The sequence below is a fragment of the Natator depressus genome, chromosome 24 (assembly GCF_965152275.1).
Source record: "Natator depressus isolate rNatDep1 chromosome 24, rNatDep2.hap1, whole genome shotgun sequence".
Classification (NCBI taxonomy): domain Eukaryota; kingdom Metazoa; phylum Chordata; order Testudines; family Cheloniidae; genus Natator; species Natator depressus.
Genome location: NC_134257.1, coordinates 22,281,578 through 22,307,483, shown reverse-complemented (window position 1 = coordinate 22,307,483; position 25,906 = coordinate 22,281,578). Strand labels below are relative to the sequence as shown.

At 64.9% G+C, this 25,906-nt stretch overlaps 1 protein-coding gene across 1 annotated transcript; it reads right to left on the bottom strand.

The window, feature by feature from the left end:
* Window positions 1–349: 349 nt before the first annotated feature.
* On the bottom strand, window positions 350–25,906 carry POU2F2 (POU class 2 homeobox 2). The gene is given in 17 exon segments (XM_074938640.1): window positions 350–1,265; window positions 1,268–1,426; window positions 2,643–2,716; window positions 2,996–3,167; window positions 4,683–4,749; window positions 6,111–6,287; window positions 15,661–15,809; window positions 16,138–16,279; window positions 16,436–16,597; window positions 18,321–18,412; window positions 18,809–18,914; window positions 20,666–20,842; window positions 21,977–22,090; window positions 22,955–23,011; window positions 23,234–23,268; window positions 23,534–23,599; window positions 25,887–25,906. Coding segments are annotated over 17 exon segments (1,938 nt in total). The 5' UTR covers window positions 25,894–25,906; the 3' UTR covers window positions 350–1,083.

The window sequence follows — 25,906 nt, the reverse complement described above, 5'->3', positions numbered from 1 at the left end:
TCCCCATGCAGATCCGGCTCTCACAAATGCGGCAGGCAGATCCGAAAAGCCCTTCGGAAACGTCTTCCCGAGCGCTACAGAAAAGCCACCTTCCCGCCTGGTTAGTTCTTTACAAAAATAAAAGCAAATTGAAAAAATAGAGATTTATCAAATCGAAAGCAAAAGAGAGTTTGTTAAGAGCGTGATTCTGACATGAAAAGAGTCTCCCACCCGTCCCCCGCTAGCCCCCTTCCCAGATGGCAAATAAAAATCAATTAATAATAAATAAAAGGTTTCAAAAGACATTCGACTGGACACAGAGGTTAGAAAAGTTTGTAAAAAGCCTTTGGGCGAAGCTAGGACTGGTCATGGGTTGGGGTTTTTTGGTGTGAGATTTTTTTTTATATTATTTCCCCTATTTCTTCTTCCTGTGCAATCAAAAAAAGCCCACCTGTTTTTTCCTTATGTTTCCCCCCAAAAAATGTCCAATAAACACTCAGAGAAAAATCAAATAAAAGGAATTCCAAAAACCAAATCTGCTGGCCGAAGAGTGACTCAAGTCACCCATCTGGACAGCCCCCTACTTTCAATGAACGGTAAATAAAAGGCGAGATTGCCGTTGAAAATCACCAGATTTCAAATGAAACAAAAACAAAAACCGCAATCCACTCTGGGTTCTTTGCCTTCTGCTTTCGGCGCCTTCAGGGTCACGAGCCGCAAGATTTTCACCCGGGCGCATCAGAGCTGGAGATTCCTTTTTTTCCCCCTTGCTTCCTCGAGGAAAGCTCCAATTCTGCTCCAGCATCGTGACCCCAGGAGCCGGGGCTCTGGGGAAAGCAGCAGATCCCATGACAGACTGCGGCTGGGACTGTTTCTTGGGTGTGTGTCGGAGGGAATAAGAAATTCAAAGCACGTCCACGAATCGCCAATGCCGGGGGAATTCGTTTTTGGTTTCTCCGTCTCTTGTCCCTTGGTTCGGCTGCTTTGGGTTATTTTTGGTTGATTTTTTCATTTGGCTGCTGCTGACAGTTTTGTTTTGCTATCACTCATCTCTTGCCGCCTTCCCTCCTTCCGCGGCACCGGTGGGCAGCGCCCGGCCGCCCCTCACTCCGTCTTGCTGTCCGGCTCAGAGGCTGCCGGCCCGGCGTGGCCTGGGGGCGGCCCAGCCGCCTCGCTGGAGGAGCTGCAAGAGGAGCAGGTGGAGGAGGAGGAGGAGGAGGAGGACGAGGTGAGGCTGGGGGATTTGCTGGACAGGGAGGCGGCCACGGCGGCCGAGACCAGCCCCACCCCCCTGGGGTGGCGCTCAGCAGGGGCAGCCCCGCGTGGTTCAGGAAGAGCGGCGAGGTGACAATGCTCTGGCTCCCCGGGGTGCTGGCCGTAGTGCCCAGGACCAAGCTACCGCTGCCGTCAAGACTGGTAATGGGCAGGGTTCCACCACTGGCCAGTGCTGCGGAGAGATTGGCAGATTAGCTGGAGAGGGCACCCCCCGGAGGAGAACAGCCCCATTCCCTGCCCCCCTGAGCCAGCCAGTCCCCTGCCCTGGGGCCGGACGGGAGCCGGCGCCCCCTAGACGGGAAAAGCCCCGTGCCCCTTTCCCCGCGCCCCTGAGCCAGCCAGTCCCCCGCCTTCAGGCCGAATGCTCCCCATAGAGGGGAAAGGCCCCATTCCTCACTCTGCCCCCCAACCAGCCACCCCCCCTGCCCTGGGGTTGGCACTCCCTAGAGGGGAAAGGCGCCGTGTCCCATTCCCTGCCCCCCTGAGCCAGCCAGTCCCTGGGGCCGGATCGGAGCCAGCACCCCCTAGCGGGGAAAGGCTCTGCGTCACATTCCTCACCCTGCACCCCAGCCAGTGAGCCTCTGCTCCAGGCCGGATGGGGCCAGCGCCCCTAGCGGGCCCGCGTGTGCGACACAGAACAGACACAGTGTGCGAGGGGTGGTTAGTGAGTGGATGGGATGGATGGTTACTGGGCACTATGGCACTGGCTATAGGCCATGGATGGGATGAGGGGGGCCCAGACTGAATGAGCAGGTGGGGGTGTCTGGGGTGCCACCGGCCGGCCTCACACACTCCTTGCACGCTCAACTGCCAGGACGACACACACATCTGGCCCCCAGCCACAGTCCCCACATGCACACTTCCGGTCCTCACACACACACGGATCTCTGCACACGTCCGCCCTCCCTGCATGCACACTCCCAATCCTCACACACACACGGATCTCTGCACACGTCCACCCTCCCTGCATGCACACTCCCAATCCTCACACACACACGGATCTCTGCACACGTCCGCCCTCCCTGCATGTACACTCCCAATCCTCACACACACACGGATCTTTGCACACGTCCGCCCTCCCCGCACGCACACTCCTGGTCCTCAAACACACACGAATCTCTGCACACGTCCGCCCTCCCCACACACACACTCCTCATACACACACCTCCCAGATCTCTGCTCTCCCGGGATTCCTTGCACACTCACAAAGGCAGGGTTTCAGCTCACACTTACACCTGGCCTGTCACACTTGTTCCCCCCAGACAGACCTGGCTCCAGATATGCTCCTGAGCCCCCACACTCACACCCACTCCCTCGCACATGCCCAGGCATGTCCACCCTGGCCGGCCGGCAGAGCAGATGGCGGCATGCCTGCTCGTGCCACGAACCTTGTATGGTGGCCAGCGGGTTGGTGGCCATTAGCGCTGGGTTTAACCCCGCGTTCACCCCTAGCACTGTGCTTCTGAAAATCAAACCAGACGCAGCAGGTTAAGCCGGGGAAACCCCCCAACACCCTCCCCATGGCACTGGCCCTCCATGGCCAGGGGGGCACAAGCACCCCACATCATCGGTTAGAGGCGCGAACACCACCCGCCCTAGCTGCAGGCCCCTTGGCGAGGGTGCCACCCCCCCATGGCACCGGAAGCACCTGCCCCCTTAGAGGGGGAGTTACCGTGCCACCCTGGGGCAGTGTCGTTCCTCCCACCCCCTTCAGTCCCTGTCACGGCCCCCCACCGCTTACCCCGTGCTGGGATTCAGGCCGGACAGGCCGATGGCCGAGTGGCTGCTGCTCTGGGGGCTGGGGTTGGTGCTGTTGGTGGGGGGGGGCGTGGCGGAATTGATGGCGGGGGGCCCCCCGCCCGCCCCCGTCCGGCTGGGGGTCAGGGAGCTGACCGCCGAGGACAAGGTAGTCACTGCAAGAGAGAAGTGGGGGCGGACGGGGGCGGAGATCAGGAGAGGGAGCGGCTCATCCCCACGGGCCTTGTTTGCATAGGCCCTATGCAAACACAGCGCCTTGGTCTGCCTCACCCCCGTACCCGCCCACCCCCGCCTTAGCTGAGTTTAGGTATGTCAGAGGTGGGCAAAGTACGGCCCGCGGGCCATATCCAGGGCCATATCCGGCCCGCGGGACCCTCCTGCCCGGCCCTTGAGCTCCCGGCCCCCGCTGCTGTACCCCCTCCCCACAGCCCTGGGCCGCCAGCCTGCCCCGGTGCTCTAGACTGCGCGGCGGCCGGTCCTGGTGCTCTGAGAGGCATGGTAAGGGGGCGGGGAGCAGGGGGGTTGGGGCAGGAGGTCCTGGGGGGCAGTCAGGGGACCAGGAGCAGGGGGGTTGGATGCGGTGGAGGCTCTGGGGCGGGGGAGTGGTCAGGGGATGGGAAATGGGGGGAGTTGATAGGCGTGGGAGTCCCGGGTGGCCTGTCAGGGGGCAGGGGTGTGAATAGGGGTCGGGGCAGTCAGGGGATAGGGAGCAGGCGGGGTTGGATGGGGGTGGGGTCTTGAGGGGGTGGTTAGGGGCAGGGGATCCTGGGAGGGGGCGGTCAGGGGACAAGGAGAGGGGGGGATTGGATGGGTTGGGAGTTTGGAGGGGGGCGGGAAGTGGGAGGGGGTGGGGGCCAGGCTGTTTAGGGGTCACAGCCTTCCCTACCCGGCCCTCCATACAATTTTGAACCCCGATGTGGCCCTCGGGCCAAAAAGTTCCCGCCCCCGCCCAGCCTATGGTGACACAGGCCTCCAAGTACTCGTTCAATCTAGGCCCTCTGGGTCAGGTCCAGTTTGTGCAGGTCCTAGGTAAACAGGGAGCCTCGCTGGCTCAGCCTCCCCGCACTGACCAGGTCCCATTTCTGTAGGTCCTACGTAAATAAAGCGCCTCAGTCTCACTCTGCTGACTGGACAAATGGACGTAAATCAGACGTCAAGAATGGTAACAGTCAAAAACCAGCCGGAGAGCACCCCCCCGCCCCCCCCGGGCGCTCCACGACAGGCCGGCAAGTGGCGATTCTTCGACAACGACACCTCCGAGCCGGGCTGCAAGGAGAGGCTGCAGAACCGGGCCCCGTGTGCCACCTGGGCACCATCCCACGCGGCCTGAGGAACGCCTGGGAGCGGCTGGGCCCCGACGCTAAGTGCAGACCGCTTCCCTCCTGCCGCTCCCGCTTCCGCCGGGCCACCCCGGGGAGCGCTACGGGACGAGCCCACCGAGGTCGCTGAGTCTCGCTCGAGCCGCACGGCAGCCCCCGCGGCGCAGCGTCCCGGGTGCCTGCTCTCCCTGCCGAACGGCCGCTCCGGGCACCTGAGGAAGGGGGCTCTGGCCCACGGAAGCTGAGGCCCAGGTCCGTGGCTCGGGCCCTGAGGGCCAGCGGCCTCCTCGCGGGCTAGCCCGGCTCCCCGGCCGGGCCGGGGCCGCGCGGGAACGCGGGGGCAGGACGCACCTGTTGTGCTCAGGCTGCTGGAAGCCTGGGAGGGCGGGAGGCTCCCGCCGGGGCCGGGGCTCGTCACCTGGGCAGAGAGAGGGAGAGCCGGGTCAGGGGCTGCGAGGCGCCCAGCTCTGGGGGGGCTCTCCCCCAGGTGCAGGGCCGGTACGTACCACGGGAGGGCTGGGCGGGGGGGTTGGCGCCATGGGGGGCTGGGCGGGGGTACGTACCAGGGTGGGGGGTCATAGCATCTGGGGGCTTTACAGAGAGGGTAGCTCATAGCATGCGGGGATAGGACCATGGGGGGTACACACTATATGGGGACTGTGGGGGGGTACGTACAGTGTGAGGGCCGTACCCGGGGGGGATCGGTACATACCATGTGGGGGGGGTGTCAGTAGGTACCATGTGGAGGCTGTACCCAGGATTCGGTACATACCATGTGGGGGCTGTACCTGGGGGGGTTAGTACGTACCATGTGGGGGCCGTACCCGGGGGGGTCGGTACATACCAGGCGGGGGCCGTACCCGGGGGGTCAGTATGTACCATGTGGGGCTGTACCCAGGGGGGTCGATATGTACCATGTGGGGGCCATACCAGGGGGCTAGGTACAAACTATGTGGGGGCCATACCCGGGGTGTCGGTACGTACCATGCGGGGGGGCCGTACCCGGGGGAGGGGTCGGTACGTACCATGTGGGGCCCGTACCCGGGGTGTCGGTACGTACCATGTGGGGCCCGTACCTGGGGGGATCGGTATGTACCATGTGGGGGGGCCGTACCCGGGGGAGGGGTCAGTACGTACCATGTGGGGCCCGTACCTGGGGGGGTCGGTACGTACCATGTGGGGGGGCCGTACCCGGGGGAGGGGTCGGTACGTACCATGGGGGGGGCTGTACCCAGGGGAGGGGTCGGTACGTACCATGTGGGGCCCGTACCTGGGGGGGTCGGTATGTACCATGCGGGGGGGCCGTACCCGGGGGAGGGGTCCGTACGTACCATGCGGGGGGGGCCCGTACCCGGGGGAGGGGTCGGTATGTACCATGTGGGGCCCGTACCTGGGGGGGTCGGTATGTACCATGCGGGGGGGCCGTACCCGGGGGAGGGGTCGGTACGTACCATGCGGGGGGCCGTACCCGGGGGAGGGGTCGGTACGTACCATGCGGGGGGGGCCATACCCGGGGGAGGGGTCGGTACGTACCATGCGGGGGGGGCCCGTACCCGGGGGAGGGGTCGGTACGTACCATGCGGGGGGCCGTACCCGGGGGAGGGGTCGGTATGTACCATGCGGGGGGGGCCATACCCAGGGCGTCGGTACGTACCATGCGGGGGGGGCCGTACCAGGCGGAGGGGTCGGTATGTACCATGCGGGGGGGCCCGTACCCGGGGGAGGGGTCGGTACGTACCATGCGGGGGGCCCGTACCCAGGGGAGGGGTCGGTACGTACCATGTGGGGGCCGTACCCGGGGGGCTTGCCCTGGGCGGGCAGCATGGGGGTGCTGCTGCAGGGGTTGATGCGTTTCTCCTTCTGGCGGCGGTTGCAGAACCAGACCCGGATCACCTCCTTCTCCATGTTCAGCTGCTCCGCGATCAGCAGGATCTCCTCTGAGGTAGGCTTCTGGTTCTGGGGCCGCGACATAGGAGGAACAGAAGAGCGGCCGGGTGGGTCAGAGCAAAGGTCCACCCAGCCCCGTGTCCTGTCTGCCCACAGCGGCCCATGCCGGGTGCGCCCGAGGGAATGACCAGACCCAGGAATCGCCCACCGATCCATGCCCTGTCGACCATTGCCAGCTCCTGGCACACAGAGGCTGGGGACACCATCCCTGCCCAGCCTGGCTAACAGCCGCTGCTGGCCCTGGCCCCCATGAACTTATCTACTTCCTTCTTGAACCCTGATAGTGTCTTGGCCTTCACACCATCCCCCGGCAAGGAGTTCCACAGGTTGACGGTGCGTTGGGTGACGAAACACTGCCTTTTGTCTGTTTTAAACCTGCTGCCTATTCATTTCATTGGGTGACCCCTCGTTCTTGTGTTCTGAGAAGGAGTAAATAACACTTCCTTATTGACTGTCTCCACACCGGTCATGATTGTATAGACCTCTGTCATATCCCCCCTTCGTCGTCTTTTCTCCGAGCTGAAAAGGCCCAGTCTTACTCATCTCTCCTCACATGGCAGCCCTTCCATCCCCCTCATCATTTTTGTTGCCCTTTTCTGAACCTTTTCCAATCCAATGCATCTTTTCTGAGATGGGGCGACCGCATCCGCACGCAGTGTTCAAGGTGTGGGCGTCCCATGGAGGCAACATGATATTTTCTGTCTCATTATCTCTCCCTTTCTTAATGAGTCCCAGCGTTCTGTTCGCTTTTTTGACGGCCGCTGCACATGGATGTTTTCAGAGAACTATCCACAGCGACTCCCAGATCTCTTCCGTGAGTGGTATCAGCGAATTTAGACCCCATCGTTGTATATGTGTAGCTGGGACTACCTTTGCCAAGGTGCACTACTTCTTTGCATTTATCAACATTGAATTTCATCTGCCACCCACTTTTGAGAGATCCTTTCGTAGCTCTTCGCAGTCTGCCTGGGTCTTAACTATCTTGAGTAGTTTTGTATCATCTGCAAAATTTCTCACCTCACTGTGTGACGGAAGTGGGGGATTTTCTTAATGGTTTGCATTAACACTGCGTGTGCCCCCGTTTCCCTGTGTGCTGCACAGACCTAAGTGTGACCTCAGCTGGCAGCCGGGACCCCAGGCACTGGCCTGGAGATGGGGGACCCAGCGACTGGTGAGCAGGAGACCCAGCCCAGCTTGGGAGCCAGCCGGTTCTGGCTGGGGGGGAACAATGGGCTGAGGAGGGAGGGGCCCAGTGACCTGTTCACCTGGAACCGAAGACAAAGGACAGAGGAGGGGCTGGTGGAGGAGGGGATTTAGGGGTCTGCGCTGGGCTGGGGACAAGGAGCAGCCGCAGCCCATGGGGACAGGGACAGACCCAGCTGGGCGGGGCTGAGACTGGCCAGGCCCCAGGGCCCCGAGAACTGCCCAGGCTGGGTCCAGACCTTCAATAACCCTCCTGTGTGATGCTGACGGGGAGTCCCTGCAGCTAGAGATCGGGGGGCACTGCTCCCTCTGGAGGTGGGGGCCCCAGGTGCCCAGAGCAAGGGGACACCCTGAGGGGCCCCCCGCAGAGCAACGGCTGCTGGGGGCTCAGAGGTGTGGTCCCAGGAGGTGGTGAGGCCCAGGGCCTAACCCCGCAGGGGAGTGCACCCCCGAGATGGTTAGTCGTACTGGGGGGTTGTGACGAAGTGGGACTGTTCTTAATGTTTCCTCTGAATAGTGTGGGGGTGCCTCAGTTTCCCCTAGGCAGTTCTTAAGTATCTAGGGGGTGGGGTAAGGGTGTATGATCATTGCAGAGCCCTAGAGGGCAGGTGTGTGCAGGGGTCTGGACGCAGAGAATGGCCGACACCCTCTTTCCTGGCACCTGATGGCCTGGGCCCTTCCCCCCTGCAAGGTGAGAGCTAAAGGGCTGGAGAACAAAGGAACAGAGGAGGAGGGGCTGGAGATAGTTTCAGTTTGGGGCTGGCTGGGACATGGAGTGAAGTGCAGACGTGGTTGTCTGGCTCACTGCCCCCCAAAATGGACCCAGCTGAGGGGTCCTGTTCTCTGCGCCTACAAGCTCTGTTTTAGACCATGTTCCTGTCGTCTAATAAACCTTCTGTTTTACTGGCTGGCTGAGATGCGGAGTTGGGGGCAGGACCCTCTGGCCCCCCCAAGACCCAGCCTGGGCAGACTGGCTGTGGGAAGCACACGGAGGGGCAGAGGAGGCTGAATGCTCCGAGGTCAGACCCAGGAAGGTGGAAGCTGGGTGAGCTGTGTGTCCTGCAGACATGCTGCTCACAAGAAGGCGACTGCCCCAGAGTCCTGCCTGGCTTCATGGGGAGCAGGTCCCGAGCATTGCCCGGGGACGCCGTGACAGGGGTTCCTCCCAGAGGCAGTACAGAGCCGAGAGATCCCCGGCCTGGGAGTCCGGGACAGCCTGGGTTCCCTGCCCCGGTGGGTTGGAATTGGGGCGCGCAGCAAAGGAGCTGGGACCCACCGAGGTGTCGCAGGGGGGCGCGGACTCAGGGAAACCCGGAGGTGGAGGAGAGGCCGAGGGGGCCGGACGTCTCCAGGGGACGTCAGAGACCAGAGATGTGGTCACTGCAGGCAGAGAGGGCCGAGGGGCGCAGGCCCCGAGACGCAGGGACTCTTGGCCCAGGAGAACCTCAAAGGCTTAACGTGGCGGAGGGGAGACAGCAGGTCGAGCTGTGTCTCACCCTGGGGAGGAAGCAGCCACCCACCAGCCCCTGGGGCAGAGCTGGCTAGGGAGGGAGGGTGCAGACGGCTCCCACCCCAAGCCCAGCGGATATGTCTGCCTATACCCCTGGGCTCAGGCCCCTCGGACCCCAGTGGAAGCGGACGGGGGTGGTCAATGGGGAGACTGGCATGGGGGGAGAGATCCTGGGCCGAGGGCTGCGTGACTTGGGGGGAGGCCCCCGCACTGCAGCCATTCGCCCAGCCTGTGGCTCCGATCCCTGTGCAGACACCAGAGGGATGGTGGGGGTGGGGGTGGGGGGTCCTGCAGCATGGCGGCTGGGAAGTGACTGTGTCTGTTTAAGACAGGATCCAGACCCGGTGTCAGGAAGGGGCAGGGACCAGTGACCACAGGAGCGGCCCAGCCCGGAGGGGTCCCTGCCCCCAGAGCACCAGGGAAGAGCTGCTAAGCTCCAATTACCTGCCTGTCTGTCGCCAGACCCCTGGGGCGGATGGAAGGGGGGTCCAGGGGCAGTGGGACCCGGGCACGGAGGTGACGGATCAGACCAGGCAGTGCCCAATGCATACCTCACACTGAGGGGGGTGGTCGGACCCCGGCTAAGGTGCCTGTAACGAGGATACATCTGAAATGGGGGGCCAAAGGGGGCCCCAAAGAAGTTGGGGTGCAGGATCAGCTACCCGCAGAGGTGCTGATGGGGGATGGTTTGGAGACCTGGCCAGATGGCGTCCTGGACATTGCCTATGGCTGGAGTCAGGGCAGGCCGCTCGGCCCAGCACCGGGGATCCACCCAGCAGGGCCTGGAATCTCCAATGGGGTGTGGGGACGACAACAGGGGACGGGGGTGGACAGGGGACTGGGAACAGGGGGTGGGGGACAGGGGACAGTGAGTACTGGGGACAGGGCTTAAGAGAGCTGAGACTGAGGCTTTGTCCTGAGGTGGGGAAACTGAGGCACAGACAACAAGGACTGGGTCCTCAAATCCATCAGCTGAATTCCAGACTGAGCAGCAGGAGGGTCCCTCCTTGGAGAAGCTGAGGGCCCTGTGGGCTCCCATGTTGCAAGGCCCCGGGCAGGACTGCAGGGAAAAATCCCTGTGCGAGAAGGGATCTGGTACTGGGAAAGGGCCCCTGAGGAAAATCTGAACGGTGGGGAATCAGGAGGCAGCTGGTGGTCCCCCAGAACTGCCGCTGCCAGCTACTGTACCTAGCCCATGGTGCCCCCCGCTGCAGAACCTGTACTGGCCCGGAGTCCTTGATGCCGGCCGGCAGTACTGCCGGTCCTGTGACCCCTGCCAGAGGGTGGGGAAGGCCCGGGACAAGGGGAAAGCGGCTTTGAGACCCTTGCCCATCATAGAGGAGCCTTTCCAGAGACTGACCATGGACATCGTGGGGCCCCACAGCAGGGCGACCCAGGCAGGGAAGAAATACATTCTGCTGGGGGTAGATTTCGCCACCCGCTACCCCGAGGCAGCGGCCTTGACCTCCATCGAGGCAGACACCGCGGCAGACTCGCTGCTGACGATCTTCAGCCGAGGGGGGTTCCCCCGGGAGGTCCTTACAGACCAGGGGTCAGCCCCACTCCAGTGCCTGTGGGACAAGTGTGGGGTCCGGCCCACTTGGGCCTGGGCGTATCCCCCTCAGTCCAACGGGCTGGTGGGTTCAGAGATTTAATGGACCCTGCCGGTGATGCTGAAGACTTTCATGGAGCGGCACCCGCAGGACGGAGACAAGTATTTACCCCACCTGCTGTCCGCGTACCGGGAGGTGCCCCAGGAACCCAGAGGGGTCTCTGCTTTGCAGCTGCTGTATGGGAGGGGAGTGAAGGGTCCCCTGGGCTTCGTGGGGGACGGATGGGAGGGGAAGGCTCCCTCGATGGAGAATCAGTGGTGGAGCATGGCCTGACTTTCCGGGAACAGCTCGCTGAGCTCCTGGGTCCGGCCAGGGAGAACCTAGCCCCCAGGGCCCAAGGGAGGCAGAAGGTCTGGTACGACCGCTCAGCCTATGGCACCGGCAACGAAGATGATCGGGGGCTGGGGCATGTGACTTAGGAGGGGAGGCTGAGGGAACTGGGCTTGTTTAGTCTGCAGAAGAGAAGAGTGAGGGGGGATTTGAGAGCAGCCTTCAGCTACCTGAGGGGGGTTCCAAAGAGGGTGGAGCTCGGCTGTTCTCAGTGGTGGCAGATGACAGAACGAGGAGCAATGGTCTCAAGTTGCAGTGGGGGAGGTCGAGGTTGGAGATTAGGAAACACTGTTTCACACGGAGGGAGGTGAAGCCTGGAATGGGTTCCCTAGGGAGGTGATGGGATCTCCATCCTCAGAGGTTTTTAAGGTCAGGCTTGACAAAGCCCTGGCTGGGATGATTTAGTTGGGGATTGGTCCTGCTTGGAGCAGGGGGTGGGACTAGATACCTCCTGAGGTCCCTTCCAACCCTGAGATTCTATGGTTCTATGACCAGCTGAGGGGTCTCGTCCGGTGAGGTAGAATAAGCCACGAGCTGCCTGAGACGAGCCCTTCAAGGTCACCCAGCAGCTGAATGAGGAGAACGATGTGGTGGACCTGCCCAGCCAGGCTCACAGCCACCGATGGAGACGTACTGTGACAGGGAGAGGCTGGTCCTGGCCGTGTGTGGCCAGTGGGAGAAGGGGGAAGATCCCCTGCATGGGTCTCTTCCCTGAGACCAGAGCCGGTCTCTTGCTGGACTCCCCTCTCTGACCAGCTAACCCCTGTCTGGCAGGCAGAGATCAGAGAGGCCCTGCATTCGTACCGGCCTGCACTCACAAAACGAGCTGTCCACTGGGTGGAGCCGGGAGCCCGTCCTCCCATCAGGTGTTCCACATTCAGAGTATTGGGGAACACAGCCCAGGCCCTGGAGGGAGAGGTTGGGGACATGCTGGTTTTAGGGGTGATCCAGCCACCCACCAGCCCTGGGGGCCTCTCCCATGGGGCTGGTCCCCAGGAAAGATGGGTCGATCCGAGTCTGTGTGGCCTATCGGAAGCTCAGTGCCATCACCGTGTCTGATGCCGGCCCATGTCTAGGCCTGACGAGATCCTAGACAAGTTGCGGGGGACTCGGTACCCCATGACCAGGGATTTCACCAAAGGCTATTGGCAGGTGCCTTTGGATCCCAATGCCAGACAGAAGTCGGCTTTCGCCACCCCTGGGGCTATACACGTTCCTGGTCCTGCTTTCGGCCCCAGGGGGGCTGTCAGTGCTGGGTGGATCAGATGCTGGGGCGGGAGGGTCGAGGACGCTGCCCTTCCATATCCTGACGACCTCTGTGTGTTTAGTCAGACCTGGGAGGACCAGGCATCCCAGGTGAAGAGGGGGCTGAGTCGCCTCCAGGAGGCAGGGCTGACGGTAAAGGCTGGGACGTGCAAGGTGGGGATGGCAGAGGGGTCGTACGTGGGACACAAGGTGGGAAGCGGCTGCCTAAAGCCAGAGCCGGCCAAGGTGGGGCGATCAGAGACTGGCCTGCTCCCCAGACTATGAAACAGGCCCAGGCCTTTATCGGGATGGGGGGGCACCACTGGAGGTCTGTGTCCCACTGTAGCTCTGTGTCGGCCCCCATCACTGAGCTATGCAAGAAGGGGAAGCCAGACAAGCTGGTCTGGACCGGGCAGTGCTCGAGGGCTCTCTGTGCGCTGAAGGAGGATCTGGTCAAGGGCCCAGACTTTGACAAGCCCTTTATGGTGCTCACCGATGCCCCAGACACAGGGCTGGGCGCGGTGCTGGTTCAAAGGGGGAGAGACACCCCACCGGGCACCGGAGCAGGAAGCTGCTGCCCCAGGAGCAGGGCTATGTGGCCATAGAGAGGGAATGCCTGGCCCTGTGGTGGACCTTAAAAGGCTGCAGCCGGATCTATTTGGGCCTCACTTCACGGTGTACCTGGACCACTCGCCCTGCTGCGGTTGCACCAGATGAGAGGGGCCAGCGTCAAGCTACTGAGGTGGAGTCTGTCCCTCCAGGAGTATGAGATGGGGGTGGTCCACGTTAAGGGGAGTGCCAATGTTATAGCTGATGCTTTGTCCCGGAGAGGGGGGCCTGAACTTCCCCTGGTCACCGGCTGGAGTGACCCCGCTCAGTTCAGACTCGAAGGGGGGAAAGATGTGACAAAGTGGGGGATTTTCTTAGTGTTTTGCATGAACACTGTGTGTGCCTCAGTTTCCCTGTGTGCTGCATGTGTAACAAGGTTGGGGGAGGGGGAGGGGGTTTGTTGTTGCAGGGGACCAGGTGTGACCTCGTTTAGCAGCCAGGACCCCAGACACCGGCCTGGAGATGGGGGACCCAGCGACTGGTGACGGGGAGGCCCAGCCCAGGTTGGGAGCCAGCCGGATCTGGCCAGTGGGGGGACAATGGGCTGAGGAGAGAGGGGCCCGCGGCCCTGACCAGCCAAGTCCTTGCAGGGGGGAACAAAGGAGGGACGAGAGGGGCCCCAGCGGCCTGTTTATCTGGGACCGAAGACAAAGGACAGAGGAGGGGCTGGTGGGGGAGACGATAACAGATGATCAGCTGGAAGGAGGGGGCTGGGCTGGGGACAAGGAGCAGCTGCAGCCCATGGGGACGGGGACAGACCCAGCTGGGCGGGGCTGAGACTGGCCAGGCCCCAGGGCCCCGAGAACTGCCCAGGCTGGGTCCAGACCTTCAATAACCCTCCTGTGTGACACTGATGGGGAGTCCCTGCAGCCAGAGATCGGGGGGCGCTGCTCCCTCTGGGGGTGGGAGCCCCGGGGGCCCAGAGCGAGGGGACTCCCTGAGGGGGCCCCGGCAGAGCCAGGCTGCTGGGGGCTTGGAGGTGCGGTTCCAGGAGGCAGCCAGAGGGCCCAACCCCGGAGAGTTGACCCCCAAGTTGACCTCGGAGTATTGGTTGATCACAGGATGACTATGAGCCGCCGATGTGATGGGGCCGGGAGAAAAGCGAATGCGGCCTTGGGATGCATCAGGCGAGGCGTTTCCAGTGGAGATAAGGAGGCATTAGCACCGTTACACCAGGCCCTGGTGAGACCTCGTCTCGAATACGGGGTGCAGTTCTGGTCTCCCGTGTTTAAGAAGGATGAATTCAAACTGGAACAGGTACAGAGAAGGGCTACGAGGATGATCCGGGGAATGGAAAACCTGTCTTATGAAAGGAGACTCAAAGAGCTTGGCTTCTTTAGCCAAACCAAAACTAAAAGAAGGCTGAGGGGAGATAGGATTGCTCTCCATACATATATCAGAGGGATAAATACCAGGGAGGGAGAGGAATTATTTAAGCTCAGTACCAATGTGGACACGAGAACAAATGGATATAAACTGGTCATTGGGCAGTTTAGACTTGAAATTAGATGAAGGTTTCTAACCATCAGAGGCGTGAAGTTCTGGAACAGCCTCCCAAGGGGAGCAGTGGGGGCAAAAGACACATCTGGTTTCAAGACTAAGCTTGATAAATTTATGGAAGGGATGATATGATGGGATTAGCCTAATTTTGGCAATTAATTGATCTTTGACTATTAGCGGTAAATAGGCCCAATGGCTTGTGATGGGATGTTAGATGGGGTGGGATCTGAGTTACTACAGAGAATCCTTTCCTGGGGGGCTGGCTGGTGAGTCTTGCCCATATGCTCAGGGTTTAGCTGATTGCCATATTTGGGGTCGGGAAGGAATTTTCCCCCAGGGCAGATTGGAAGAGGCCCTGAGGGGTTTTCACCTTCCTCTGCAGCGTGGGGCCCGGGTCACTTGCTGGAGGATTCTCTGCTCCTCAAAGTCTTTAAACCACAAGTTGAGGATTTCAATAGCTCAGACAGAGGTGAGAGGTTTTTCGCAGAAGTGGGTGGGTGAGATTCTGTGGCCTGCGTTGTGCAGGAGGTCGGACTAGATGATCATGATGGTCCTTTCTGAGCTTAGAGTCTATGAATCTGATTCTAAGAAGGGCTGTCACACTGGGGGTTCCTCCCAGGGGCCGCAAGGAGCCAAGCGAGCACAGGGGCCTGGGAGCCCGTGACACACTGTCTTCCCCTTTTTCCAGATCATTTATGAGTATGTTGAATAGGACTGGGCCCAGGGCAGACCCCTGGGGAACACCACTATTTACCTCTCTCCATTGTGAAAACTGACCATTTCTTCCTCCCCTTTGTTTCCTATCTTTTAACCAGTTACCCATCCATGAGAGGACCTGCCCTCTTATCCCACGGCAGCTCACTTTGCTTAAGAGCCTTCGGTGAGGGGCCTTGTCAGAGGCTTCCTGACAGACCACGTACACTATAGCCACTGGACCCCCCTTGTCCACACGCTCGTTGACCCCTCAGAGAGCTCTGGTGGGCTGGGGAGGCCTGATTTCCCTTCACAAAAGCCCTGTTGACTCTTCCCCAACGTCTATGTTCTTCACGATGGTTTCAGCCAGAGTGCCCGGGACTGAAGTCAGCCTCGCCGGCCTGGAATTGCCGGGGTCCCCTCGGGAGCCTTTTTAAGGATTGGCCTCCCATGAGGTCCCCTCCGGTCCCGTGGTGCAGAGGCTGACGGAACCGACAGATGACAGACCACCACTACAATGGGGGTCCCTCGCAACGCAGCGGGATGGCAGGGAGCCCCATGGGAGGGGGTTCCCCAGGGGGATGGGGGGGTCTCTCCAGGAAGGGTCTTCCTGGGGCGGAGGGTCTCTGGGGTCCAAGTGAGGCTGGGGGTGGGGGGGCGTCTCTCCGAGGGGGCTCACCGCGAGAAAGCTCTTCTCCAGGGCAAAGCGCACGTTGGTCTCGATGCTGGTCCGTTTCTTGCGCCGCCGGCCCGGCAGCCCGTCAAAGCCCAGGCTGGGGCTGCTCAGCTGGTTGGGGCTGGGGAGGGTCGAGTCCACCGACATGGTCTCTGGGGGGCGCACAGACCACTCACTCAGGCCCCCCACTATCCTGCCCCCAGCCTGCGCCATCCCGGTCCCAACCCACCAGACTCACTACCCTCCCAGAGCCAGGAGAGAACCCAGGAGTCCTGACTCCCAGCCCCGCCCTGACCCACCCGCTGGGCCCCAAAGCCCATAGACACCCAGCACACAGACCTCCACCCCAGGAGTCCCCCAGCCCAAAGCCTGATACCCCCCCTCTGTGTTGCCCATCCACAAAGTCCCAGTCATGACCAGCTGGGCCCCCCAGGGTGCCCAGACCTCCCTCCCAGAGGTCCCAGCTGTCCCCCCCCTCACCGGCGTCATTGAGCCACTTCTCCAGCAGCGGCTTCAGCTTGCACATGTTCTTGAAGCTGAGGTTCAGGGCCTCGAAGCGGGAGATGGTCGTCTGGCTGAAGTCGTTGCCGTAGAGTTTCCCCATGGCCAGCCCTACGTCGCCCTGTGGGGGGCAGGGGTGTCACAGTCAGCAGCAAGGCCCCGCAGCAAGAGAGGACCCAGGAGTCCGGCTCCCAGCCCCCCTGCTCTAACCACTAGGCCCCCGTCCCGGAGCTAGGAGAGGACCCAGGCGTCCTGGCTGCCCCTCCCCCAGCTGTACCTGCGTGAAGCCAAGCTTGATGCGGCGCTGTTTGAAGGTGCGGGCGAACTGCTCCAGTTCCTCCAGGTCGCTGGGCTCCTCGGGGTGCGCTGGCGGCTCCAGGCATTTCGGGGGCTGGGGGTGCGCAAGGTGGGACTCGGGGAGGCCCGGCCGAGTCACTGGCTGGGGGGGACAGGGGGTCACTGGGGGGCACAGGAGACAGGGGGATCCATGCACCCCAGCAGCCAGCACAGACCTCATGCCCCGTGCTGGATGGGGGGATGGACGGACAGACAGATGGTGTGGGGGGTGATGGACGGACGGACGGACAGACGGATGGTGTGGGGGGAGATGGACGGATGGACAGATGGTGTAGGGCTGATGGATGGAGGGACGGATGGATGGTGGGGGGGGAGATGGATGGACGGACAGACGGATGGTGTGGGGGAGATGGACAGACAGATGGTGTGGGGCTGATGGACAGACGGACAGACGGATGGTGTGGGGGGAGATGGATGGACGGACAGACGGATGGTATGGGGCTGATGGATGGACGGACAGACGGATGGTGTGGGGGGAGATGGACGGACGGACAGACGGATGGTGTGAGGGGAGATGGACGGACGGATGGTGTGGGGGGAGATGGACAGACGGACAGACGGATGGTGTGGGGGGAGATGGACAGACGGATGGTGTGGGGCTGATGGACGGACGGACAGACAGATGGTGTGGGGGGAGATGGATGGACGGACAGACGGATGGTATGGGGCTGATGGACGGATGGACAGACGGATGGTGTGAGGGGAGATGGACAGACGGATGGTATGGGGCTGATGGACTGACGGACAGACGGATGGTGTGGGGGGAGATGGATGGACGGACAGACGGATGGTATGGGGCTGATGGATGGACGGACAGACGGATGGTGTGGGGGGAGATGGACGGACGGACAGACGGATGGTGTGAGGGGAGATGGACGGACGGATGGTGTGGGGGGAGATGGACAGACGGACAGACGGATGGTGTGGGGGGAGATGGACAGACGGATGGTGTGGGGCTGATGGACGGACGGACAGACAGATGGTGTGGGGGGAGATGGATGGACGGACAGACGGATGGTATGGGGCTGATGGACGGATGGACAGACGGATGGTGTGAGGGGAGATGGACAGACGGATGGTATGGGGCTGATGGATGGAAGGACAGATGGATGGTGTGGGGGGAGATGGACAGACGGACAGATGGATGGTGTGGGGGGAGATGGACGGACGGATGGTGTGGGGGGAGATGGACAGACGGACAGACGGATGGTGTGGGGGGAGATGGACAGACGGATGGTGTGGGGCTGATGGACGGACGGACAGACAGATGGTATGGGGCTGATGGACGGATGGACAGACGGATGGTGTGAGGGGAGATGGACAGACGGATGGTATGGGGCTGATGGATGGAAGGACAGACGGATGGTGTGGGGGGAGATGGACGGATGGACAGACGGATGGTGTGAGGGGAGATGGACGGATGGATGGTGTGGGGGGAGATGGACAGACGGACAGATGGATGGTGTGGGGGGAGATAGACAGACGGATGGTGTGGGGCTGATGGACGGACGGACAGACAGATGGTGTGGGGAGAGATGGATGGACGGACAGACGGATGGTGTGGGGCTGATGGACGGACGGACAGATGGATGGTGTGAGGGGAGATGGACGGACGGACAGATGGATGCTGTGGGGCTGATGGACAGGGACAGACGGATAGGGGTGGGGGGAAATTGACGGATGGACTGACGGATGGTGTGGGGGGGGTGATGGACGGACAGACAGAGGGATGGGGGTCGGGGGGATGGACGGACAGACAGGTGGGAGGTGGATACCAACCCCTCTGCCCCCCCCACCCGGCTCACCTGTGCGGGCAGCCCGGCGCGGGGGGGAGTTGGCAGGAGCCCCCCCGGGCTTTGCTGAGGTAGCTGAAAGAGATTTGGTGTCGGGAGCAGCCCTGCAGGAGAGGAGAGAGAGTGAGCCCGGGCACCCTGCCCCTGCAATGCGCCTGCCTCTGGAGGGGCGCAGGGCTGGGCATACAGGGACCCCTCGCCCGGGCAGAGATGCTGCCCCTCTGGGGTGGTGCGTGGGAGCTGGTGCTAGAGGGCTCCCTGGCCGAATGCTGCAGGAGCGGCTGGGGGGCAGAGGCTGGGGGGCCTTGCCCAGCTGGGGGGGAAGGCACTGGGGGGGCTGGTGGGGAGAGGCTGGGGGGCCGTGCCTGGCAGGGAGGGCAGGGTGCTGGGGGGGGCTGGTGGGGAGAGGCTGGGGGGCCGTGCCCGGTGGGGAGGGCAGGGCACTGGGGAGGGCTGGGGGGGGAGAGGCTGGGGGGCCGTGCCCGGGGGGGGGGCTGTACCTTGCTGTCCTTGCTGGGCCTGTGGCAGCAGGAACTGGGCGGGCGGCTGGAGGTGGTGCCCAGGGACAAGCACCAGCTGCTGGAGCTGAAGGAGCTGCTGGATGTCCTGGGGGACAGAGAGAGGGTCAGGGGGGAGATGGGGGGCAGGGCCTGGCGCCGTGTGGGGCTCAGAGCCATGGTGCGGCCATGGTGCATGGCAACTGACTGCTCTCCCCACCTATGGTGCACAGCAAGATGCAGTGACACACACACACCCCCGCAGTGCCCGGCGCGGTGCAGTGACATCTCCTGCAGTGCCCAGCTGGGTGCAGTGACCCTCCTGCAGTGCCCGGCGCGGTGCAGTGACATCTCCTGCAGTGCCCAGCTGGGTGCAGTGACCCCCCCATGCTTCATACGATGCAGAGACACCCCCCAAGATGCCCAGCGCCCTGCAGTGACGCCCCCCATGGTCCCAGCAGGATGCAGTGCCCTCCTCATGGTGTCCAGTGCGATGCAGTGACCACCTACAATACCAAGCCCAGTGCAGTGACACCCCTTAGTGCCTGGTGCAATGCAGTGACACACCTGACAGTGCCCAGTGCGACACAGACACCCCCTTCAGTGCCCAGCATGATGCAGTGACCCCCCCGGGGTGCCCAGTGTGATGCAGTGACAACCTGCAATGCCAAGCCCAGTGAAGTGATGCCCGACGGTGCCCGGTGCGATGCGGTGACCCCCCCCCGCAGTGCCCAGCACACTTCTGTGATTCCCCCCAGTGCGCAGCACGATGCAGCGACCCCCTCTGCAGTGCAGCGACCCCCCGCAATGCCCTGTGTGATGCAGTGACCCCCCTGCAGTGCCCAGCACACTTCTGTGATACCCCCCAGTGCCCTGTGCGATGCAGCGACGACCCCGTGCAGTGCCCCGCGCGATGCAGTGACCCCGCGCAGTGCCCCGTGCGATGCAGCGCCCCCGCAGTGCCCCTGCGATGCAGTGACCCCATGCAGTGTCCCGTGCGATGCAGCGCCCCCCGCAGTGCCCCGTGCGATGCAGTGACCCCCACAGTGCCCCGTGCGATGCAGCACCCCCGCAGTGCCCTGTGCGATGCAGCGCCCGCGCAGTGCCCCGCGCAATGCAGTGACCCCCGCAGTGCCCCATGCGATGCAGTGACCCCGCAGTGCCCCGTGCGATGCAGCCCCCTGCAGTGCCACGCGCGATGCAGTGACCCCCGCAGTGCCCCGTGCGATGCAGCCCCCCTGCAGTGCCCAGTGCGATGTAGTGACCCCGCACAGTGCCCAGCGCGATACAGCGACCCCCGCAGTGCCCCGCGCGATGCAGTGACCCCCGCAGTGCCCCGCACGATGCAGTGACCCCCGCAGTGCCCCGCGCGATGCAGTGACCCCGCAGTGCCCCGTGCGATGCAGCGCCCCCGCAGTGCCCCGTGCGATGCAGCCCCCTCTGCAGTGCCCCACGCGATGCAGCGCCCCCGCAGTGCCCCGTGCGATGCAGCCCCCTCTGCAGTGCCCCACGCGATGCAGCGACCCCCGCAGTGCCCCGAGCGATGCAGCGACCCCCGCAGTGCCCCGTGCGATGCAGTGACCCCACGCAGTGCCCCGCGCGATGCAGCGCCCCCGCAGTGCCCCGTGCGATGCAGCGCCCGCGCAATGCCCCGCGCGATGCAGTGACCCCGCAGTGCCCCATGCGATGCAGTGACCCCGCAGTGCCCAGCGCGATGCAGTGACCCCGCGCAGTGCCCCATGCGATGCAGTGACCCCCGCAGTGCGCAGCGCGATGCAGTGACCCCGCAGTGCCCAGCGCGATGCAGTGACCCCACAGTGCCCCATGCAATGCAGCGCCCCCGCGGGGCCCATCCCTTACCTGCGCGGTGAGCTGGATGGGCTGCGACAGAGCCAGCTGGGGCGTTTGCGGCTGGCTCTGGGGCGCCTCGCCCCCCGGCGGCTGGCTGGCGGCGTTGGCTGCAGCGGCCGCGGCCAGGAGCTGCGCCTGGGCCTGCTGCAGGAGGAGCTGCTGCTGGGCAGGCATCAGGGCCGTCAGCTGGGGGCCGGGCGAGCCGGGGCGCGGGGGGCGCGGGGGGAGGGGAAGCAGCAGGTTAGTCCCAGCGCGTCCCCGCCAGAAGCGCCAGCAAGCGGCAAAGCAGCCCCCACCCCCGTTAGCCCCGGGGCACCAGCCTGGGACCCCCACCTACATGCCGCTGCCCCCGAGCCAACCGGGAGCCAGCCCCCCTGCAGGCGAAGGGCCCCATGTCCCATTCCCCGCCCCCCCAGCCCCGGGCCGGCGCCCCCCTGGAGGCAAATGGCCCCGTGCCCCGTTTCCTGCCCCCTGAGCCAGCACCCGGGCCGGCGCCCCCTAGAGGGGAAAGGCCCCATGTCCCATTCCCCGGCCCCCACCTCTGGGCTGACGCCCCCTGCAGGCGAAAGGCCCCATGTCCCATTCCCTGCCCCCCACCCCGGGCCGGTGCCCCCTAGAGGGGAAAGGCCCCGTGTCCCATTCCCTGCCTCCCACCCCGGGCCGGTGCCCCCTAGAGGGGAAAGGCCCCGTGTCCCATTCCCCGCCCCCCCAGCCCCGGGCCGGCGCCCCCCTGCAGGTGAAGGGACCTGTGCCCCGTTTCCTGCCCCCTGAGCCAGCCCCCTGGCTGGCGCCCCCTAGAGGGAAAAGGCCCCGTGTCCCATTCCCCGGCCCCCATCCCAGGCCGGCGCCCCCTAGAGGGGAAAGGCCCTGTGTCCCATTCCCTGCCCCCCACCCCGGGCCGGTGCCCCCTAGAGGGGAAAGGCCCCATGTCCCATTTCCCGGCCCCCACCTCTGGGCTGGCGCCCCCTGCAGGCAAAAGGCCCCGTGTCCCATTCCCTGCCCCCCACCCCGGGCCGGCGCCCCCCTGCAGGCGAAGGGCCCTGTGCCCCGTTTCCTGCCCCCTGAGCCAGCCCCCGGGCCGGCGCCCCCTAGAGGGGAAAGGCCCCGTGTCCATTCCCCGCCCCCCACCCCCAGGCTGGTGCCCCCTGCAAGCGAAAGGCCCCGTGTCCCATTCCCCGCCCCCCCAGCCCTAGGCCGGTGCCCCCTAGAGGGGAAAGGCCCCGTGTCCCATTCCCTGCCTCCCACACCCGGGCTGGCGCCCCCTAGAGGGGAAAGGCCCCTGACCCAACACCCCCCTCGCCACCGGGGGCCCCCACTCACCCCGGCCAGCTGGCTGCCGGCTAACATGAGCTGGGCCTGGGGCAGGTGGGGCTGCTGGGCCGGGGGGGCGGGCGCTGGAGCTGGAGGCAGGGCTGGGGGGTCCTCCGCCTTGATCTGGGGGAGAGGAGAGACTGGTCAGGGGGGCAGGGCACTGGGGGGCAGGGCGGGGCATTGGTAGGGGGTAAAGGGTCACAGCTGGGGTCTGGTGGGGGGCGTCTGAGAGGGCCTGGAAGGGGGGTTGGAGTGTAGGAGTCGGGGTCACAGCAGGACCTGGGGGGGGTCAGGAGTCAGAGGGGACATGGCGGGGGGTCAGGGGTCACAGGGAGGCCGGGGGGGGTCAGAGTTGAAGGGTGGGGGTCAGGAGTTGGGGGGGGGCTTGGCAGAGGAGTTGGAGCGGAGGGGCCAGGGGTCAGAGGGGGGCCAGGTGGGGTGAGACTTTTGGCCCCAGGCCAGCCTGGGCTGTTCTCACACTGATTTCTCCCTCCCCCCCGAGCCAGACTCACCCCCCCCCCGGAAACCCTGAGGTGCTGGGCGGGGAGATCCCCTCCCCCGGCCCCGCCGGCAAGGGGGGGCATATGGGGGGGCCGGGCTGGGGAGCTGCGAGGGGGGGGGAAGGACCAGGGTTACCTGACAAGGTTCCGGGGGGGGTCAGCTCCCCAGCTTGCGGAGGGGGGTTGGCGGGGGGGGTGGGGCGCTCGCTCGCTCGCGCTCTCTCCCGCCCCCCCCGCCCGCTGAGCCGCTTCCTGTTTTGCTGCCGCCCCGGGGGCCCCGGGATTTCCCCCCACCCCCACCCCCCTGAGTCATCGCCCGCAGCCAGCCAACCGAGCAAAAACAGGAACGGGGGGGGGTGGAAACCCCTGGGAACCAGGCACGGCCCCCCCGCCAGCCCCCCGAGCCAGGCACTGTCCCCCCGCCAGGCACGGCCCCCCCCGCCAGGCACTGCCCCCCACTGGCCCCCCCGCCAGGCACGGCTCTTACCTTGGGGCTGGGGCCGGTGGGGGCCGGGGAGAATGGGGCTGGTTTGCTCTGCTGGGTCTGCGACAGACGGGGGGACCCCGAGTCAGTGGGGGGATGGGGACCCTCCTCTGCCCCCATGCTCCCCACAACCCTAGTGCACTCCCCCAGCGTGACCCCCCAGCCCTGCACGCTCTCCCTTTCCCCCAACACCACTGCTCCCCCACCGCCCTCCCCCTGCCCCCCCCCACCTCTCAGGCCCCTGCCACGCTCCCCCCCACAGAGCCCCCCCGTCTCACTCACCTGATGGTTTGTGTCAGGGCCGTTTCGTTCTGTGTCTGGAACAAGAGAGAAAATGAACCTTCGTCTCCTGCCCCCCGCAGCGGGATCAAACCCTCACAACCCCCCGCCCAGGGCCCTGCCCCCCAACACTGGGCCCCCCAAACCAGGGCACCCACAGGGCCTGCTAAGGGACTCGTTCCCGACCCCCTTCGCCAGCTCCGCTGCAGGGGAGAGACTGGTGGGGGGAGGGGGGCAGCCCCCAGTGAGGGGCAGCCCCAGCAGGGAGTCGGGGGGCAGCCCCCAGTGGGGTCTCGGGGGTACCTGTGTGCTCCCCATGCAGCTGCACTCGCGCCTTCTCCAGCTCCAGAGGCTTAGACATTCTTATTTCTAGAGAGAGAGAGACGGGGAGCGATGAATAACCGGGCCTGGGACCCAGGCATCCTGGCTCCCCCCGCCCCCGCCCTACTCTAACCACTAGGCCCCACTCCCCTCCCGGAGCCAGGAGAGAACCCAGGAGTCCGGGCTCCTGTTGGCTGCTCAGTGACAAGCCCTGAGACTGAGCGTCCAGCCGGGGGGGCCGGGTCCCTTCGCTGCGGTGGGGCACAGAACTGGCCCCGATCCAGCCCCAGGCGGGGGGGAATGGAACATGGGGCCTGTCCCCTCTAGGGGGCGCCAGCCTTGGGGTGGGGATGGGACATGGGCCCTTTCCCCTCCCCCGCTCGGTGCTCTCTGGCTGGGGCTCCCCCCTCCCACAGATGGAAACCTTCAGCCCAACCCCCGCCCCGTCAGATTCCCTCCCCCAGCCCCTCCCCCACCAACTCAAATTGGGGGTGACCCATAACCCAGCCAACTCCCCCCGCCCCGCCCAACCCTGCTCCCCGCCAAGCACCCCCCAGGAATTACCTCCTGGGTGAGAATTTAACCCCTTCCTCTCCAAGCCGCCGGCCAGCCCTAAGGGGGTCCCTGCCCCCCAGGCCGCAGACACGGTCCCCCAGCTCCCGGCTGTTCGGCTGGCTCCGCGGCCCTGGGAGCAAGTGGGCCCGGAGCCCGGGGCTGTCAAGAGCCACCTGCTGCCTCATTTGCATGAGGGACTGAGTCACTGGTACAAACCCCGAAACAGACGGGCGGGGGGGCGGGGGCAGGCCCCATTCTGGGGATCCCGGGGACTGGCTATGGGGGGACGGGGGGACGGGCCCACGTCTTGGTGCCAGGGGGCCTGAGTACAGCGGGGTGGATGGGGCCTGGGACTTGGGGGGGGGCTGGGGTACGGCGTGGGGCTGGGGCCTGGGGGGGCCTGGGGTACGGCAGGGGGCTGGGGCCTGGTGCTGGGGGGGGCTGGGGTACGGCGGGGGGCTGGGGGGGCAGGGTACAGCCAGGGGGCCTGTCCCGCAGGTCATGGCCTGACGTTCCCAAGCTGTGACAGCCTCGGCCTCCCGCCCCCCCTCGTCTCGCTCTCCGGGCCCCATCAGCATTCTCCATCCCTGGGGCCGCCTGGGGGCGAGGAACGTGTCTCCCCCCCCTCCCCCGGCAGCCCAGCCCCTCCCCCATCCCAGCTCTGCCCTGCAGGACTGGCCTGTGGAACTGCCCGCCGCAGGGCGGGGCGGGGCGGGGGGCCTGGGGGAGTCCTGCCTCCCAGCCCCGGACACAAGCCTGCCTGCCCCCTCGCCCTCGCCGGGGGCCGGGCCCTGCGGCGGGAGCGGGCGCCCCACGCCGGGCTGGGGGGCCGGGCCTGGCGAAGCCCCCCCGGCACTTTCACTTCTCCTATTTGTTTCCCTTTCGCATTTTTAGCCGATTTAAAAACAGCCTCAGATTTACTGAAACCCCAGCTAAAAATACCCCGGGGAATCAGCCGGACCCCCACAGCCGGCCCCCTGCCACAGCCAGTGCCCCCCCCATGGCCAGCCCCTCACAGCCAGCACTCCCACCCCACAACCAGCCCCCCATGGCCGCCCCCCCCAACGGCCAGCCCCCCAAGGCCAGCACCCCCACCCCATGGCCAGTCCCCCACGGCCAGCCCCCCCACAGCGAGTGCCTCCCACCCCACAGCCAGCCCCCCACGGCCAGCCCCCCATGACCGGCCAGCCCCTCACGGCCAGCACCCCCACCCCACAGCCAGCCCCCCATGGCCAGCCCCCCACGGCCAGCACCCCCACCCCACAGCCAGCCCCCCATGACCGGCCAGCCCCCCACGGCCAGCAACCCCACAGCGAGTGCCTCCCAAACCACAGCCAGCCCCCCACGGCCAGCCTCCCCACCCCACGGCCAGTGCCCCATGGCCAGTGCTTCCCACCCCATGGCCAGCTCCCCACAGCCAGACCCGCCATGGCCAGCCCCCCACGGCCAGACCCCCCACCCCACAGCCAGGCCCCCATGACCGGCCAGCCCCCCACGGCCAGCACCCCCACCCCACAGCCAGGCCCCCACGGCCAGCCCCCCCACCCCACGGCCAGTGCCCCATGGCCAGTGCCTCCCACCCCATGGCCAGCCCCACAGCCAGCCTCCCCCCACAGCCAGTACCCCCCACCCTCTCCACCCCACAATCAGCCCTGCCCCACTCCCCACAGCACCCCCTGCCGGGAGCCCCCCCACCCCATGAACAGAGCCAGACACAGAGGGAGCCCAGGGAGGGGAAACCGACCCAGCCCTGCCCCCTGCTCCTATCCCCACCCCCTACCTGGCATCCACCTGCTGGGG